The sequence below is a fragment of the Callorhinus ursinus genome, unplaced genomic scaffold (genome assembly GCF_003265705.2).
Source record: "Callorhinus ursinus isolate GAN/ISIS: 27379988/994484 unplaced genomic scaffold, GSC_fseal_2.0 scaffold10, whole genome shotgun sequence".
Taxonomy (NCBI): domain Eukaryota; kingdom Metazoa; phylum Chordata; class Mammalia; order Carnivora; family Otariidae; genus Callorhinus; species Callorhinus ursinus.
In genome coordinates this window covers 33,156,151-33,173,928 of record NW_027397072.1, presented here as the reverse complement: position 1 = coordinate 33,173,928, position 17,778 = coordinate 33,156,151, and the positions used below count along the sequence as shown (strand labels likewise).

Genomic DNA, 17,778 nt, shown 5'->3' with positions numbered 1-17,778 from the left:
CTATTTGGAAAAGGTAAATGACTCTGCGACGTATGGTTTGATTTCATATATACTGTCACAATTTGATCAATGGCAATAACTTCTTCAGCTCTAGAGATCTTCCTAGGATCTTTGAAGATTTCATTTAGGCCATTCTTTAAAAGGAGAAGATATTACCATTAATCAAGTCTAATGAATAAGGGTGCCCGCGTACCAACTCCTACAAAAAAAGAGAAACACTGAAATCATACATGTGAATTTAACATTTTGATGTGCTCTGTGTACCACCCAAACAATAAACGTAGGGATAGTCCTAGAGATATTCTAGTTTAAAGCCTTTATTTTAGATGAAGAAACTAGAACCTAAAAAAAGTGAAGTGTCTTGCCCAAGAACACACAGAAGAACTAAAACTGTCTCCTTAATGAAGCTCCATATCCTCTGGTCTGTCTTTATATTGTCAGGAATTCACAGGTGGCTGGGCAGGAGCAGACGAGATCCCAGTTAAAATCACCATCAGTGTCAGTTCCTGAGCACAGACTGCCTGAGAGTTGAATACCTGGCCCCCCAAATATGCTAAGAGTCAAGAATAAATCATCTGGGATGAAACCCTTGCTCTAGATCAGAAACCCTATGTGTGACCTGCAGGCATATAATAAGTATCCTTTTCACAGAAGAGACACTTAAGTCTGTATGTAGCTATAAAGTTTGAGAAATTCAAGTAAAAAATAATTTCTGGAGGAAAGGGGAGTGTACTGACCTCTTGTGCTCATTGACCAAATGACGTGGCCAAGGTTACACACAATAAACTCAAGATAGGTCTGCAGAGAACAGTGATGTCCTGACTCTGTGACATATGGTTTAGCTCCAGCCACACTGTCTCCCAGCCGAATCTTCCCTGTTAACTGATTTATGGTCATAGGTACCGGGAGGCAGAACCAAAAGTCTAAGACTATATGGCTAATTCAAAATTTATTAGAATTCAAGGTGAGAGTTAAAAGCAAAAATTCCTACTAGAAATCTGATCTAAGGTGTATATGTAGGAAGATATAGATATATATATATATATATATATATGTAATTATCAACATGTCTTAGTTTATGCCAATCACATGGGAAATCTGATTTGTACAGGTTTATTTAATGGGCCAAGTTCTGCATATGATTACAACCCCTCTGAGACCACAGTGGTAGTTACTGCTTGGATTTTACTTTGGGGAATGGTATAGAAGTGGCTTTTGCCTTGTTCAACCATAAGCAGGTTATGGGCTTAGTGTTCAGGGTAAGGCTTGGCAGTGCCTAACATATGGTGCGTGATGTGTTGCTCTTTGCAACGAAGCAGCAAAGCAGTGATAGAAAGTAATTTGGGGAGATTCCATCATACTTTATTTGAAAAACAGAGTTGTCTCTGATGGAGCCAAGGTTAATGGTTTGGATTTGCATATGTCTCTATAATTTTTGCGCAGCTTGTGAATTAAAACAGACAAAAGGCCTGATGTAGAATCCAGGTAAATAAAACCTACCAGACTCCAGAAGGCCCCAAATAGGTTTCATTTATGTGACAAGCTAGTGACTTTGGCCACTAATTTTGTAGGGAAGCCAGAGAAAGGCATTTGGAAAACAGGAGCCTGTTATGACAAGAATTCCTTCAATATTCACAACAGGCTATGGGGAAAATGAGGGAGGGAGATATCCCTGCAGACCCAGGTGTGCCCTGTGTTTCAGGCAAAAGGACTGGTGTGGGTATTCAGGGTCCCTGAGCCCAGGAATTTTTGATGTTATGCCTCATTCCCTTCTGGCACAATGGCAGAAACCTCCAGAAAGTCTAGGGGTTGAGCGGAGACTGGGCACCCAGGAAGTCCAGGGTGCCCTGTAGCACCTGCCAGGGGAGGTAAGCAGGTGTGGCCCAGCGCCAGGCTGCCTGCCCCCGCAGCATGGGCAGGGGACGTCCCCGTCCCGACGGCCCAGCCTAACACGGCCATCTGTTCGCCCCCAGCAGGTGCCGGCTGCCATGTCAGCACAGAACAGCATCTCAGGTGTTCCTCAGCAGCAGCTGAGCTGTGGGCTGCCTTCTCCTGCCTTCCACTCTTCTCCTTTACTTTCCTTGCTCAGCTGCCTTGAAAAAGAAAAGCAGAACTTCATTTTTTTTTTTTTTTGAGGCTGCTGCTGCAGCTCCTGATAACTCTTCATAACGAAGTGCAAGGGACCATTAAGATTTGTCTCGCTTGGGCTTTGACTCACCAGCCTCCAAAACAGTCCTCACTGGGCTGCAGTGTGTGATCTGAACACACAGAGCCACGCACGTCCAGGCGGGTGGCTGAGCAGACTGCCGACCCCTTCTGCAGTCTTTGCTCTGAGACAGGAAAGAGCACCCTGCAAGAACCTGTGTCGGTGTTTCCGAGTGGAAGGAACAGGGCAATCTGAACTGAGGAAGGGAAAACTTTCATCTTCCTGGGAGCTGCAGTGTGGTGCGGACAGAGAATGGGCTCCAAAAGTGAATCAGTTTGGTTTAAAATTATCCTTCTTCTACTGACCTGTCCCAGAGGTGCTCCCAAATCATAAAAGGGGAACAGCAGCCTCTTTAAAGCTGATAAGGGAGTTGAATGGGAACACACGTGTAATATGTGTAGGATAGTGCCTGGTACAGAGGAAGCAGTGTTTGCCTGAGTTTAATTATAGAACAGTAAGTAAAACCTGCTTTTCCATTGCAAAGGTCAGGTTTAATGAGATGGGGCCCTCCATGTTGACTGACTTCCTTTCAAAAAAAGAAAGGGGGGGGCGGATACCGCTTCTGCAGTAACCTCTGAGCAGCCTGAATAACCTACTTACCAGAGTAAAGCACAAAAATCTACAGGCTGATATAAGCTCACATGCCTTATGTATCATCCCCATTGGGGATTTACCGAAGATCAGTGGTGGCAACAGAATAGCAACAGAGGGGAGAAAAGTAGTCCCGATAGCCCACAAGCCTGTGCGTGCGCAGAGCATCCCGAGAACGTCCAGAGGACCAGAGCAGATGACACGACGATACCTTGCTCTAATAGCATCCCTGCCATTGCTGGCTCTGCAAATGTGAGTTCGATCTGACACTTACTCACATCTTCTATAAACCTTCTGTGCAAGGTATTCTGCCAAGGTAGCTGAGAGGACTCTGACATTATTAACGAGACAATTACATAGAAAAGAAACGGAATATCTTGCAAGTTCTATCTACGTGCTTAATAAAGGGAGCCATATCAGATCCTGCCTCAACTTTTAGTAAACTGATCTAGCCTGCTTTCCATTGTCTTCGCAAAGCAACAAAAAAGAGCTACTCTTACTTTGTACCAAGAAAGATAAACAGTTCACATATAGTGTTTCAGGTTAACAGTACCCTGAATTGGGTGTCACTATCCCCATTTCACAGATTAAAAAATTGGAGGCTCGGAGAAATTGAGTAATCTGCCTGGGGTTGCACATTCCATTGTGAAGGCAGGATTTGAAACCTTCTGGCTCAAACATGCTTGAAATCCCTATGCTCTCCTCATCAAGAAACTCCTTGTCCGACTCCTTGCATGGGCCGTGATTTTCCTCCCTTCAGAAAAAGATGCACTCGGGATTATTGGTGAACAAAGCTTTGCAGGTGGCCATTGGTATGCATGGCATAGTGAAAGGTGAGATGGTACAGTGATAAAGCATCTGTAGTGAAGGCAAGAGACCCACGTGCCAGCCCTAAAATGCCGCCTTCCTTGTTGTGTGATGTTGCACCCATTACTTATTGTCCCAAGGCCAATGTCCTCACCTACAAAGTGCCCTCGCCTTACAAAATTGTCACAGTCCGTGCAATAATATAGGTGCGTCAGCTTTCCTATCCATAAGGCTCTAGGCCAACGCCAGCTCTTACTATGGCTCAGCTAGCTTCAGTTCCACTGCTGATTTGCTCTTGAAGCTTTGGAAGGATCTCCTGATGCCTCACTTTTCTCATCTGTGAACTAGAGCTAATGATACAGAACCTTTTAGTAATACCCTCCAGCAGCCATTCACAAACTTTAGCGACCTACCATCTTTTGGGAGGTTGTTACAATGGATTCCTGGGCCCTGGTGATCCTGCTCCATCCCAGCTGGATGGAGCCTTGTGCTGTTCACTCTTACGATTCTGATGTCAACGGGCCACGATCACTCTGAAAAATACTGCCCTGCAAGATCAATATGACAAAGAACTGTGGTACTTGAGGGTAAAGAACTTGACCAAGATCATCTGGTCAGTAACACAGCCAACACCAAACCTTTGATTTCTGAGGTCTCGATCCTGTCGTCCTGACCACAGGACCGGGACCCCAGAGAACAGCAAAACCCTCTCCTGGCCACTGGGTTTCCACTGGGGGATTGGATCCTAGAGGACACGGCTGAACCTTCCAGCGCACCACAGGCCTCTTTAAAATACCGAGTGTCACTGCCTTTTTTCTTTTTCCTCCACAGACACATTTGCAAGCAAAGTGGCAGCCACCCAGGACCAGTATGCAGATGCGTCCATAGGTAACGTCACCGGCAGCAACGCGGTGAACGTCTTCCTGGGGATCGGCGTGGCCTGGTCCATCGCTGCCATCTACCATGCAGCCAATGGGGAACAGTTCAAAGTGTCCCCTGGCACGCTAGCTTTCTCTGTCACTCTCTTCACCATTTTTGCTTTCATCAATGTGGGGGTGCTGCTGTATCGGCGGAGGCCGGAAATTGGAGGTGAGCTGGGTGGGCCCCGGACTGCCAAGCTCCTCACATCCTGCCTCTTCGTGCTCCTATGGCTCTTGTACATTTTCTTCTCCTCCCTGGAGGCCTACTGCCACATAAAAGGCTTCTAAAGGAACAATCAGATATAGTAAATTTATATATATATATACGTATATATATACATAAAATATTATGTATAATGAACAGAGGAAACTGACATTTGTCCTGTTCCCTTACCTGCTGATGGAATCCAGCTTCAAGAGCATACTCTGTGCTAGGGCCGAAGTGAGAAACCATCACCTCCCATTCCCAGGGGCATCGTCACATTGAACAAAGGCGTGGAGGCAGGGGCATCTGTGCAGCTCAGCCCAGAAGGACTGTGTTCTCTCCAGGTTCATAAATCGTTAAGTCTTTGATTTTGTTTTCTGTTTCTGCTTGGTTTTGGTGGGGGCTGGGAGGTGGCTGATGTTTGACTTTTGTGTTCTGTCGTTTTGTTGGGAGGGTCAAAGCTTTTGTTTCTCTGGTGGGAGGTGATGACCAATCTAAATGCAAATGGGTTTTTGGTGAAAATTTAAATCATTACAATTACGCTCTCCAAACACTTTGAAAAATTATTTTGGATTAAGAAAGGATATGGACATGGAAAAGCAGCATGTCTTCACTAGGTCACTAAATTTCATGCTTATCTCTGGAACATGAGCAGAGGTAAAGCTGCCTCTGAGAAGCAGCATGGGAGCTCGAATGCAGCCAGGAAGAGTGATGGTTCTAGATACAGTCGGATATTTAAAGATAGGATGCCTGGCACTCTTGTTCAACAGGTACAGGAATAATGTGCCTCGATTCCCAAGAACATGCAAAATCATTTATTTCTTATCTCTTTAGCTCTGGACTGTGATTAGCAAGGCCCTCATTCTGGTTTTCCAGCCTGGCTAGCCACCCCCTGCCCAGGCCCCCATCCCAAACCTCCTCCTCCTGCCCACCACCTCTCATGCAAATAGGAATAACCCCACTCAAAAAGCATATCATCCTTTTCCATTTGCATCACTGTGTCCCAGTCCCATGTTTGCTGTTGCCTGGGATCGTTCGTCAGTTTCATTTTCAAAAGCATCCATGGCTTGCACAGTCCTGTTCCAGTCATGACTGAACATTGGCTCCTTCTTCATGTGCCTGTTTGGGAATGTTGTTGTGATACCTGTTACACAGTGCATGGATGAAAAACAAAATAAGTGTATCTGTATATAGTAGAGTGTAGCGTGTACTGTTCTCCCATCCAGCAATGTTGACTGGACATTGACGACATAAGTGAGTTTCCTTTTCACCTGAGTTGTAACTTTCGTGTTGTTGTTGAGTTTGATTTTACTAAGGACAAAAGGAGAAAATGGCTTATTGTTCATGGACCTGCACATTCACTTCTAAGAAGCAATAACAGTTCACTGGGAAGTTAAAGCTATTGAGAGGACAGCAGGCAAACTACCAAGTATCTGCATGGAAAATTAGCCATGTGGAATACACCAGAGGCCTCTAAACAGTCACCTGTTGATTCTGGAAGGCCAAGGAGAGAGGTATAGAGCAGTGGCTGGATTCGAAGTGCCCGGGCTTTGAGAGCCTCCGTTTCCATGACACCCCTGCCCCTAAAGTATTTATTTCACTTCTGCTCTGTCTGGCACAGATGGTAGATAGTGGTTTGTTCATTTTATTTTTTTATGTAAAAGGCTATTTTGAGCCCTGTTTCTTTCATCGCCCAGACTCCTCTGATTGTATCGGCAGTTCCTGAGTAGGAAAGGAGCCAGGGAGACCAATGGGTCTTTACAAGTGCATCTTCTGCACTTATGACTAAGGAGTAAGCAATTAAATGAGATTAGTGCCTCCCAGGAGGATTGCGCTGGGAGGTTTTTCACCCTGGAAAAGGAATGGCTCTTTCTATTTCAAAATACCAAAGAGCAAGGATAAACCCAACATTCCAAAGTAGTGAATCCAGTAATGAGGAAAAATGGAATGACGTTGGTCCCGCCTCAGAGACTTCTCTATCTATAAAGAATCCCAGGCCAGAGACACTGCTGGCCCTTTGTATTGATTCAAAGATACTTAAGAGATAAAAGCTGTTCAGAGTTATTTCCTCTTTTTCTACTCAGTAATCATGATCATTCATCATTTAATAAACATTTGGTGACTGAATGAATAATTAAATGCTGGTTACTACTCAATATGCCAGGTACTGTGCTACTCTTGGGGCCTAAACCATGAACAAGATAGCCCAGATCCCTGCCCTCAGGGGGCTCACAGCTAATGTGATTGTGATTTCCATGGGTAAAAGTTAGCACAGCCATATGGAAACAGTTTTATCTTGCAAGGAAAAACACAATTACAAAACTCTTAACATAAACATGTTGAAATTGTACCAATACAGTTGTCCAAATATCTAAGATTTTAACCAAGAGATAAAGCACAGATTAGGGGCGGAAGCATCCTATGTATCTTTGGCTGATCTTGCAGATATATACACCTCCCCATCGTAAGCCAAGAAAGGCAGTCATGTTGGTGATCCAGATGACTGAAAAGGTCCAGTTAACCCCAGTTTTTATCTTTGTTGGTCAACAGTACTTTTCTACGCCCCACACCTCTACAGTTCCTCGTATCTCCAGGAGACTCACCCCAGCAGGCCATGGCCCAACACTGTGGGTCTAAGTCTTTTGGGGGCACATTCTAACCCATTTTTTTTTTTAAGATGTACTAAATGGAAAGCTAGCCTAGAAAACACCAAGTAAATATAGTCCAAGGATGTGGGTTGTTTAAACATTAGATTTTGCACTCAATTTTAGCCATATCTGGAACGTCGATAATCCCATAGCAAATTTTCACCGAGGACTTTCAGAAATTCTTGCCATTGAATTTTAATTTCAAAGCTTTTTGGTTTGTTTGCTTTTTCAAATTTCATGTTATAGAGAAAATATGATTCTGATTGTTCAGAGTTGTTAATAATTGTAGTTGTGTAAAATTATTCCATTTTATTTTGTGTGTATTGTGCACAGCTTTAGGGGGGAAGTGCACGAATTGTGCCGTTCCTTATAAATGGTACACATTATTGACACAGACAAATAAAGTTTCTAATTGTTTCTGATTTAATCACTAGTGATACAGCATAATCTGTATGGAATGTTTCCTCTCATTGTCATTGACTTCATTTTTGTTTTCATGTTTTGAAGAAATAAAGACCAAAAAGGTATGATTGTGCAGTTGGTATCCTCATCCAAAAGAAAGAAAACAGATACCCAGTATTCAGACTCTTGCAAATGTCAACCCTTTGGTCATACAAGTTTTCCTTTTTAATGTCCCAAGAGAGCAGAGTGTGAGAATATGTGTCTATCTGATGGTACGAAGATAAATGTTGGATGTTTCTCCATTTCACTAATTGTTTTGTTTTGTTTTTTTTTACATCTTTTAGCACCACTTTATCCTTTCTGCAGCCAAGAACATGAACCTATAAACAGTTACACATCAGACCACTTTTTAGCAGAATATTACAGCAAATAAATCAATCCCAATGAAACTGATCAGAAGTAACTAGTTGTTTCCTAAGGGATACTTAGTATCATATACTGTATTCCTCTTGATTCCCCAAAAAACTTCTGTAATAATTTCTGATTAATTACCTGTTATTGACTTTATGTATCATATAGTCAAGAGTATAGGAAGAGGTGACACCAGAAATCAGCATTTGTGGAAAAAAAGAAATGTGACCTCTCATTTGTGTACTTATTTGCAAGCCTACATTAATAACAGTGGATTCAGTTCTTATAATAGAATCTGTCCACTATGTACATGTAAATAATTTATTCATCTGATCATCTTTTTAAAATTTGCTTTGAATTCATTATGTCTATATATGATTATGTGTGGCACACTTTCACATATGAAGGAAATAAGGTATAACTTAAATATTTTCTTGGATCAATAATTAATGTCTCCTAGTCACCAATCTTTGGTTTAACACAAAATGAGCAGCCAACATTTATTTCTTCAAATACCAAAGACAGTAATTCAATGACCAGAGTAGTCTTCACTGTTTAACTACCCTTCAACAAAATGTCATGGCTCAATGATTCGCAACCTCTTATAAGCTAATTTTAGTTCAAAGATAATGAATGATTCAAGCCCACCACCAGTGAAGATTTCAGAGAGCTTTGCTTTCTATACAGAATAAAAGCAACAAGTAAAACTGTTTTTCAAAGAAAACAAAATATGCTCTTTTAAACCACCCTGCAGGTATTCTGATAGGTGGATCCCATTCACAATGAGAATCCCTAACACAGCATCTTTCCCCCAGTGGTCTCACAGGTAACAGAAGCACTTTGCCTTTTCCACACAGGGCTAGATTCCTTGTTGATTCCCCAGCCCAGGATCCCTGATCCTAATCTGTCAAAATAGAGATTGACTGGTTTGTTCTACACACATCTGCAATTAGAAAAACAATAAATTTCCTCAGGTAGATGATGAAGCCTTCCATTCTCTTAACAGTGACAAAACGTCACCGTGTCAAGAATGTAAATCAGCCCCTTTAAGACTTCTTTTAAAAAGTGTTTCCTGGTTCAAGATGTGTGTCTCTTTTGATTCTGGTTTTCTGTCTCTGATCTTGGGCAGTTGCATTCAGAGCAAGTAGAGTATAGTTTTGTAACTTCAAGAATATTTGGCCGTGTCATGATTGACAATGCACAACCTTAAATCTCTCCCAAACTTACAAGTGGCACTCACAGCTTTTGTTATAGTAATCACTTCCCTTGGCGAAAGCATTGTAGCTATTGGTAAAATGTAGCATTTTAACTGATAAACAAGTGAGTGAATTATGTAGAAGAGCTTCACACAATCATATTTTTCTTACAGAGAAAGAAAGATGCTGTTATGAGTGCATTTATTAGCTTTCATTCAGATCTACCTACAGATTTTTGTTAATGGACTGCATTTCTGCTCTTCAATATTACATTTCAGTCACTTCTAGCTATGTTGTCTTCCACCCAACACATTGTAAGTGTTCGGTGGTCCAGATGGTATTCCACCTACAAGGACACAGGGAGGGGAAACAATTGCACTAGTTAGATATTTCATTGTTGGAACTTAATCAGGCCATGGTTAATCACCTCCCAAGGCAGAGAATGTCCCATAGAAAGAACAACCACGAGAGCTAGGTCTCCCAAGGGAGAGCACACTTCAGCTTTCCAGCCCACAAGAACTAGTGGGTAGCTTCCTATGACTTTTCCCCCTGCCTGCCAAGATGTCCAAAAAGATGTCCTCAGAGGCTCTACCAATTTTCACTTTTGTCAAAGTTCCTCTGATTTAATCTGAGGGAACTTTAAATAAAGTCATTCTATTACTATTTTGATGTATTTGTAGGAAAACATTACTTCATGACTTCAAAAGGCAACAGGACTTTGTAGTTCAAACCACAACTCTTATCTTTACAAGGAAGACTTGCTTGCCCAGAATCACCCTATCTGTAATCAGTGAAGTACTTGACCTACTCACATTCTCTAGAATCATGCTGTCCTAACTTTATCAAAGATCTGGAGAGGGATTCACTTTGTAATATGCAATCTTAGTCTTTCTTTTCCCTAATTCCAAACATTGTATTTGTTCCATGCTTATTCCCATCATATTCATCACCCTTAGTAATGCTATTACCTCTCAGCGGTAATACCTCAGAGAGGCTCATGATAAAGTGCTCTGGGCATGTTTTTCTGAAAGTGAACGTATCATAGGAAGACACAAATATAATGGCATTCTACTTGGAAAACAATCATTTGGTATGTATCTCTATAAATGTTTAGGAGAGATTATACCCTATACCTACCCACTACAGCAGTATTGATTTTCCTCTCTGGATCACATTTTTCATGCTTCAGTGCCATCTACCTAGCCTTTTATCCTACTGATAGATGTAGGTATGGATCAGGATTAAGGAGCCCACCCTAACACACACAGACACACACTCACACTCAGCTCCTACGAAAGTTTCTACAAAGAAGTATGTAAACATAGAAAAACAATGTATAGCTTCCATGCCTCCAAAAAATGAGTGGGTCAAATGTTTATCTGTGGGTATTATATTCCTGATAGGCAAATGACAGCAAAATTTCACATTAATAAGCAAACACACCAAAAGAGAACTTAGCTAACTTCAACTTACGGACTCGATTTTGACAGTTAATGAACAGCCCAGCCCTCCTAATTTGTTGCCTGCAAAGACAGATCTACCTAGCCAAATCCAAGAGTGTACTGGGGGTGACAGGGGATTTAATATACTAGCAGCCCTCTATATTGGAAATTGTTTATTCACCAAGGAGGATCTGGCCCAGAGATTTCCAAAGACCTCTCTCTACATTCCCAAGTTGAAATAACCCACTTTTAATTCACAGAACTTTTTATGAGACCCCTTGAACCCACATGGTAGGACAAGAGATAAATTCTCTAGGGAGAGCTTTCTTAAAAATGCGATTCTGTTTGTTGTGGCCCTATTTTCTCATGTGAAGATCCTATTCTTTCTAATTGGAAGGAACAATTCTAATAACCAAATATATAACCGCTTTTCAAAATGTTTCACTTAAAAAATTAACTTTATAAATACTTAAAAGTTATATGACCTAGCCAGTTCAGAGAAAAATAATTTTCTCTATATGTACATTTCTCTACCTTCTTATACTTAACATTAAACTTTGAAAAATGCTCCAAAGAAGAAATCTTGAAAGATTTTACATTCTAATAATGTTCATGTAAGTGAATAATATGGCTAAAATAATGTTTTAGGAGACAATTATCTATGTTTTGACAGAACACACTTAAAAATGAGAGAATTTAGCACAAATGTGTGAGGTAATATTTCATCACAAATTACTCTTCTCTAAAATATTTGAAAGTCATTAACCCTAACGAAGATACATTTCCAGTTTCCAAAAACACTAGTACAATTTCAGCTTGTGATCTGTTTTTATATGAAAATCAAAGCTGGGCATACATAACTTTTGACTTTGGCAAACCCCCCCCCCACAAAAGTATGCTTTTGGCCCTTTTCCATATTACTGAGTTATTTTGTGGAATACACTGGATCTCTATAGGTGTCTCATAAAAATGCCTTCAATAATTTCCTTTTTTTTTAGGCCAAGAAGTTTCTAAATTTTAGAACTTAACTTGACAATTTAATTTATAAAAGGCTGATTCCATTTTGACGTTATTAATATTTCATAATTTTAACATTTTAAATAATCATCAGATGGGATATTGAGCTTGAGTCTAACCCAAATAAACAATAAAGCCCAGAAAGACCTACCAGTAGTTAAAAGGCTTCTGAAAAACTGGTCTTTTCATGCAAAGCAAATAGGAGGGCTGTTTTGATCTTTTTTTTCTACCAGAGGTTGCCATTTCAACGAGTGTAAAAACAAAAAGTATTTGAAGTGGTAGTTTGAAGATTATTTTTATAAGAATTACATACAATTTCAGCATTAACTCTCCTCTATCCCATCTTTTCCTAGGGCACAGAGATACATACATAAATACAAAAACAGACAATGTACGTCAAATAACTTGAACTACATTTTTGGATGTCTAAGATTACCCTAAAAGCCCATGTCAGGTTAAGTATTCCTTTTATCACATGTCTTTTATAAATGAAAAAAGGGAGAGAAATACAGAAGGAAACACATTCCTGATTTTCTTTTTTTGTGAAAGATGCACATTCAAAGTTGTTTGAAAACTGCCTAGAATGTTAATTATATGGATCCTTCTAAAAACGTAAGTAGATCTTTCAAAGAAAAAAATTTCATTTGTCTTCCCTTCATTTAGCAAGCATTTCTGATAGAAAGTCTTTAGGATCAATTAGGGCGCTCCTCTGACTTTTCCAATTACCTTCTGTTATTTGGAGGGTGTTGAAAACTGCTCTTGAAAAAAAATTATGCTCGTCTAGGTCAAATCCTGGGGGATTAAAAGGATGAGATTTTATATTTTCCCTGGCAACACAGCACTGAGCAGGCAGGCTCCCCTACATCACTTGACATTTTCTAGAAATGTGTTTTGGCACAACAGGAACAAAGGAATGAGACTCCTACCCACTTCTGCCATAAAATCCTAATCATTTAACACCACAGACCCTCCACTAGCTATAATTTAACTTAGATATTTTCACCGAAGCAACACTCAACTTTCAAATTTTCATATACACTGGTTGTGTGGTGCCTAGCATTTTCCCTCCAAGATCTTATTAACAGGCAAACTGACCCTTTCAACTAACGAGTAATGAAATTTCTCCAAGGGGTCCAGTCAGGGTGAGGAGTGAGTAGAGAGAGGGGTAGTAATATTGATGTCAGATCATTGGAACCTATTTAACCAACTGCTTCATTACATATTGGACCTCGTTTGGGACTCTGACTATTGGAAATACTGGAAGGACTTTATCTTATTGCTATTTCAACAAAATTTTTGTGGTATTGGATCTAAGTAAAGGATAACATCATGCAAAAACTGAAAGTCCTTTATTAGCTCTGTTATTGTTACATTTTCTAAGAAAATATTATCCTTGAAGTTGCAATCTAAAGTTCTTAAGAACAACAAGGATTGTGCTGCCCTTAGTAATCCCTTAGGAAATTTGACACTTCGAGTCTTCTTTGAGACAGATGATACTGTGGTAAATGTATGCATGTGGCTTAAAATATTCTTGATAGTCTCAGGTTGTCCTCACAGATCTGCATAGATTTACTTTTTAAAAAATGAGTCTCTTTCTCATCAAAATGGATTGGGAAGTTCTCCAACCACTGGTTTCATTTTGTTGAAAAAAGGAGTCTAGCACCCAAAGAAGCTGTGAACAGTAGGGTTGCATCCACACCCCTTCTTCTAGGCCCCTTTGCATATTCCTGACTCTTAATCCCATGGCACAGCTTTTAGAAACAACTGTAGGTGATGGGAAAGCCAAAAGAAAAGGGTTGTGCTCACTTTCAAAATGGACTAAATCTGCTTATCACCTTGAAAATTTTGTTTAAATTTTGAAACTTTAAACACCAAGAGGGATGCTTTTAAATGCCAATTCTGAAGTCAAGATCACATTTTTTGCAAAGCCATAAGGAAAATGTATGTTAATTATTGAGACATGGGATTTAGTAAAATCAGTGCCCAACCCTTGCCCCCCCACCCCCGCATCCCATTCATACAGTATTTAGAGGCAAACAAGCAGCTGGGAAGGGGAGAGAAATCACTATCAATGTCCTAAGTCATATCACCATTCAGTTACTAGATGGGGTCAGGAACTAGACAAAATAGATGGGACCAATACTAGCTCTCGAGTCTGACCACCACCCTTGCTCACCCCCATTATGGATATGGTCTATGAACATTAGAACGATGGCAGCGTATTCTTTTCACTTAATGCGATTATTACCTACAGCGATTCCTCTCTGCTCTGAGCCAGGCTGTTTTGTTTGTTGCAAATCTTTCCAGAGTTGTGCAGCTCAGTCAGATACTTGTTGCCTGGCTGGAGAATGAACTGGTCTTTTCAAACCGGTTGCCATGGACCCAATTTTCAAAAACACTAAGAAAGCAGCATAGCCAAGTGGATTGGACCTAGCAAGGAGTCTAAACTTAAAAGGAGTGCAAGCTTGTATTTTTTCTTCCTGGCCAGTACTCTCACCCTCCAACTCTAGAGCTTGTTTCATTAGTAAAATGAAAATAATAGTTTTGTTGCTATTGAGAAATCATACCTCTTTAGAACTTGACACTTCCATTAACCAAAACCAGATCCATATGTAGTATTATTAGGACTTTACCCAAAGACAGTTTTCTGTTGTAGAGAAACCAGAACTGGTTTGGGTCCCTTTAAAACAGACAAGATATTTAATAACATTCGAAGACAATGAAAAAGGTTCGCCGCAGGCTTCTGGGCTAAAGGGGAGGGCAGAGCTTCTGACAGACTCTCTTGATGTTTTGTTCGTCCTTGTAAGTTTTTATCTGTCATGGTTCCCAGTGGAGTATTTCCCCATACTTATTCTGTGGGAGGATACTGACATAGCTCCAGACTTTGCCTTTTATTTCCTAATTCTCCCAGGAGAAACAGTCATTCCTTAGCTTCTAATACAAAGAAACAAGAAATGACAGCTGCCGTCACTGGTTGATTCACAAGTTTTGTACAAAAGTGGAGACCATTCAGAGTATCTTTATAAAGTATTTGAGGAAACATTTCCAGCTCCTAATCAAAAGTCAGAAATTGCTTTGACACTAGGATCTTAAATGTCACTTTATCTTCCTGCCTGGTCCTCACAAATCAGTAAGGGTTGAAAGATGCAGAGTGTGTAAGGACGGTGCTAATCAATTAAAATTCAGATCTGGATACCGAGGCTAGATAAATATCAAATGGCAAATTACCTGAGGAAAAAAAATCAGAAGTTAAACCAAAGAGGGCAGAAAATTAGTCAACTTAGCAACTATGTCTTCCAGAATTGTTGATTCACTTTATATCCAGTCAAAACTTAAAAAAAAAAAAAAATCTATATAGTCAAGACTGTGGAACAATTTTTAAATCAAATGTCAGAGTCTATTATATTTTTTTCAATCCTACAATTCTGTAAACCTCAAGCATTTATTGTGTGCAAAGTATTGTATTAGGCACCCTGGGAAGATACGAAGAATTCAAGACAAAGTAGTTTTAAGAAAATTAACACTAGGGGCGCCTGGGTGGCTCAGTCATTAAGCATCTGCCTTCAGCTCAGGTCATGATCCCAGGGTCCTGGGATCGAGCCCCACATCGGGCTCCCTGCTCAGCGGGAAGCCTGCTTCTCCCTCTCCCACTCCCCCTGCTTGTGTTCCCTCTCTCGCTGTCTCACTGTTTCTCTGTCAAAAAATAAATAAAATCTTTTTAAAAAGAAAGAAAGAAAATTAACACTAGTCCTGAATTCAGTTAAGAAGAGGCCATGTGGCACTCAAATTAACCTTCCATTTTGTTGGAGACATTTTATCAATTTCAGACTGCTTGATGGAACCATTCTGAAACCTTTCAAGAAGCTTTTCTTTAATAGAAATACTAATTTTCTTAACTTCATAATCTTTCACCAATGAGATAAATGATTTCAGACTCAACTAACAGATCCTGAGTCTACAATGAGCCAAATTCTATGTGAAGCTGACATATGGTCTTTTACATTTCCAGTTGAAAAAAACTGATTACAAAGATCATTTGTCTCCCCACTCCTGAATTTTTTTCTATTGGGTGTTGATACTAAGACATCACTGGATTTTCTTAACTCTGCCTATTGCTCTTTTGACTTTGAGGCATCTGGCTATATTTCAGTCAGTTACAACTCCAGCTGTCATATTTTAACAGCCAACTAGAAGAGACTTCAGTCCCCACATCTGAATACACAAGGTTCTCTTCATTTCAAAATCAAATAGTCATCAGAGAAGAGACCCAAAGGCTCTCCTCTTCTGAAAATTGGTATTTGTTTCAGAGGGTTATGACTCTTCGGCTCTTTCTGAACTTGAATTCCCTCATCATTAAAGGAGGGACTTTACCTTTAGCTTGCTTTCCCAGAATACATCAAGCCCTACATAATCTGTGGTTCCCTGTTATCATCCACTGGGTATGGATGAAGGTGCTTTCCACTGTGAATCAGTTTCTCCCCATAATACTTGATTGCAAGTGTCAAGCCAATAAAACCACATTAAGTCTGATGGGAATTTAAAGGTCTATTTGAAATAACTCTTTGTGCGCTGCTGGAAAAGAATTTCCATTCCCAAACAGGGAGTGAAAAGTTTCTCCCTTTGGGGTAAACTTACAATAGAAAATTTAATGAGATTGGAATGTATTCCACATCAGTGACCTTTATAAGCCTGAATCCACTATCCTTTTAAATGTAAACTTTAAGTTCACACAATTTCCCATAATAATTCCACTTACTTTTCATTCTTTGTACTCAATGACAACCTTTTAGGAGAGAGACTGACAGCAGTTATTTTATACTAAAGTGAGTGAATACAAACAGGATGCGTGTTGACCAGAGAGAAAGATACTAAAAGATTGTAAAGGAAGATGAAAAAGGAATTTCATTTACTCCAAATTCAACTCTTTCTCAAGCCTCCCTTGTTACAGAGAAAATGACCACTCAAAAAGCTTTTACAAAGACTTAAATCCCACCCCTAGCAATCATCTGGTTTGCCCACAGCGCAAGTGCCTCATTAGCAATCTGAAATTACACACAGTTGGAGAAAATATAGCAAGAGAATGTAGGCATTGCCACGGGGAAAAGAAAAAGCAACCATGGTGAACTCTGCCTATATAAACAAAAAAATGTTTTAGTGGAATAAACGTAAGCTTTCTCTTGAAGGAATCCCAGTTAGAATGTCATTAGAAATGGCAAAACCATTTCAACATCGTAACAGTCATATATTCCAGCTTTATTAGCACTAAGGCACGATGCCAAATTTGTCAGGGGGAAAGGTAAACAAACGTTCCCAGCACTGTAACAGATAAAGTGATCTCATGAACCTCCCTGTTGAGAGAAAAAAAATAGGTAATATTTTTATGTAACTATATTAATGTCTATGACTTCCACCTAGGGAGAGAATGATTTTTTCTTTCTCATTACTAATCTTTCTATAGAGCTGCTGTTCAGTTGCAGTAGGCATGGTATTTTTATATTTTGATAAGTCCCTCACATTGACTTTGACCCCTATTTCACATTTGATTAGGAGATCCTAAATTGGAAAGGTAGGATTTTCTGTCTTTTTTTGAACAAATCTGCACCATAAGCATTTTCTAAAGATGACTGCCTTAAGCCGTCTAAGTGGCTCTGTCAATCTGGTAGGTGCTTAGTGTAAGGCAGAGAAGCTGTGAATAGATTGAGCCTCCCTTCTGCACAGGCACCTGCTCATTCAGACCCTCATGTCTCTTCCCCCTCAAGTCCTTGTACCAATCCGGTCTCTCGAACTGACCCAGCTCCACCTGTCAAACAAATGGCAGTCTCTACGTGCGCTGACAGTTTGTTTAACTTAATTCCTCATCAGCTGCATTTCTCTGACGTTCTTGCCCTCTCTTTACTCATGTAGGTAGGTCCTTACATTTGATATACGTATAT

The 17,778-nt window shown here is 40.1% G+C and overlaps 1 protein-coding gene across 10 annotated transcripts in view; it reads left to right on the top strand.

Annotated features, from left to right (window-relative positions):
• The window catches only part of SLC8A1 (solute carrier family 8 member A1), a 358,133-nt gene extending 350,047 nt beyond the window's left edge, over window positions 1–8,086 (top strand). For all 10 annotated transcript variants that reach the window (XM_073897336.1, XM_073897335.1, XM_073897334.1 and 7 more), the window contains one exon: window positions 4,436–8,086. In XM_073897336.1, the coding sequence (XP_073753437.1) occupies window positions 4,436–4,812 (377 nt within the window). In that variant the 3' untranslated portion in view covers window positions 4,813–8,086. The remainder of the gene's footprint in view (window positions 1–4,435) is intronic.
• Window positions 8,087–17,778: the final 9,692 nt, after the last annotated feature.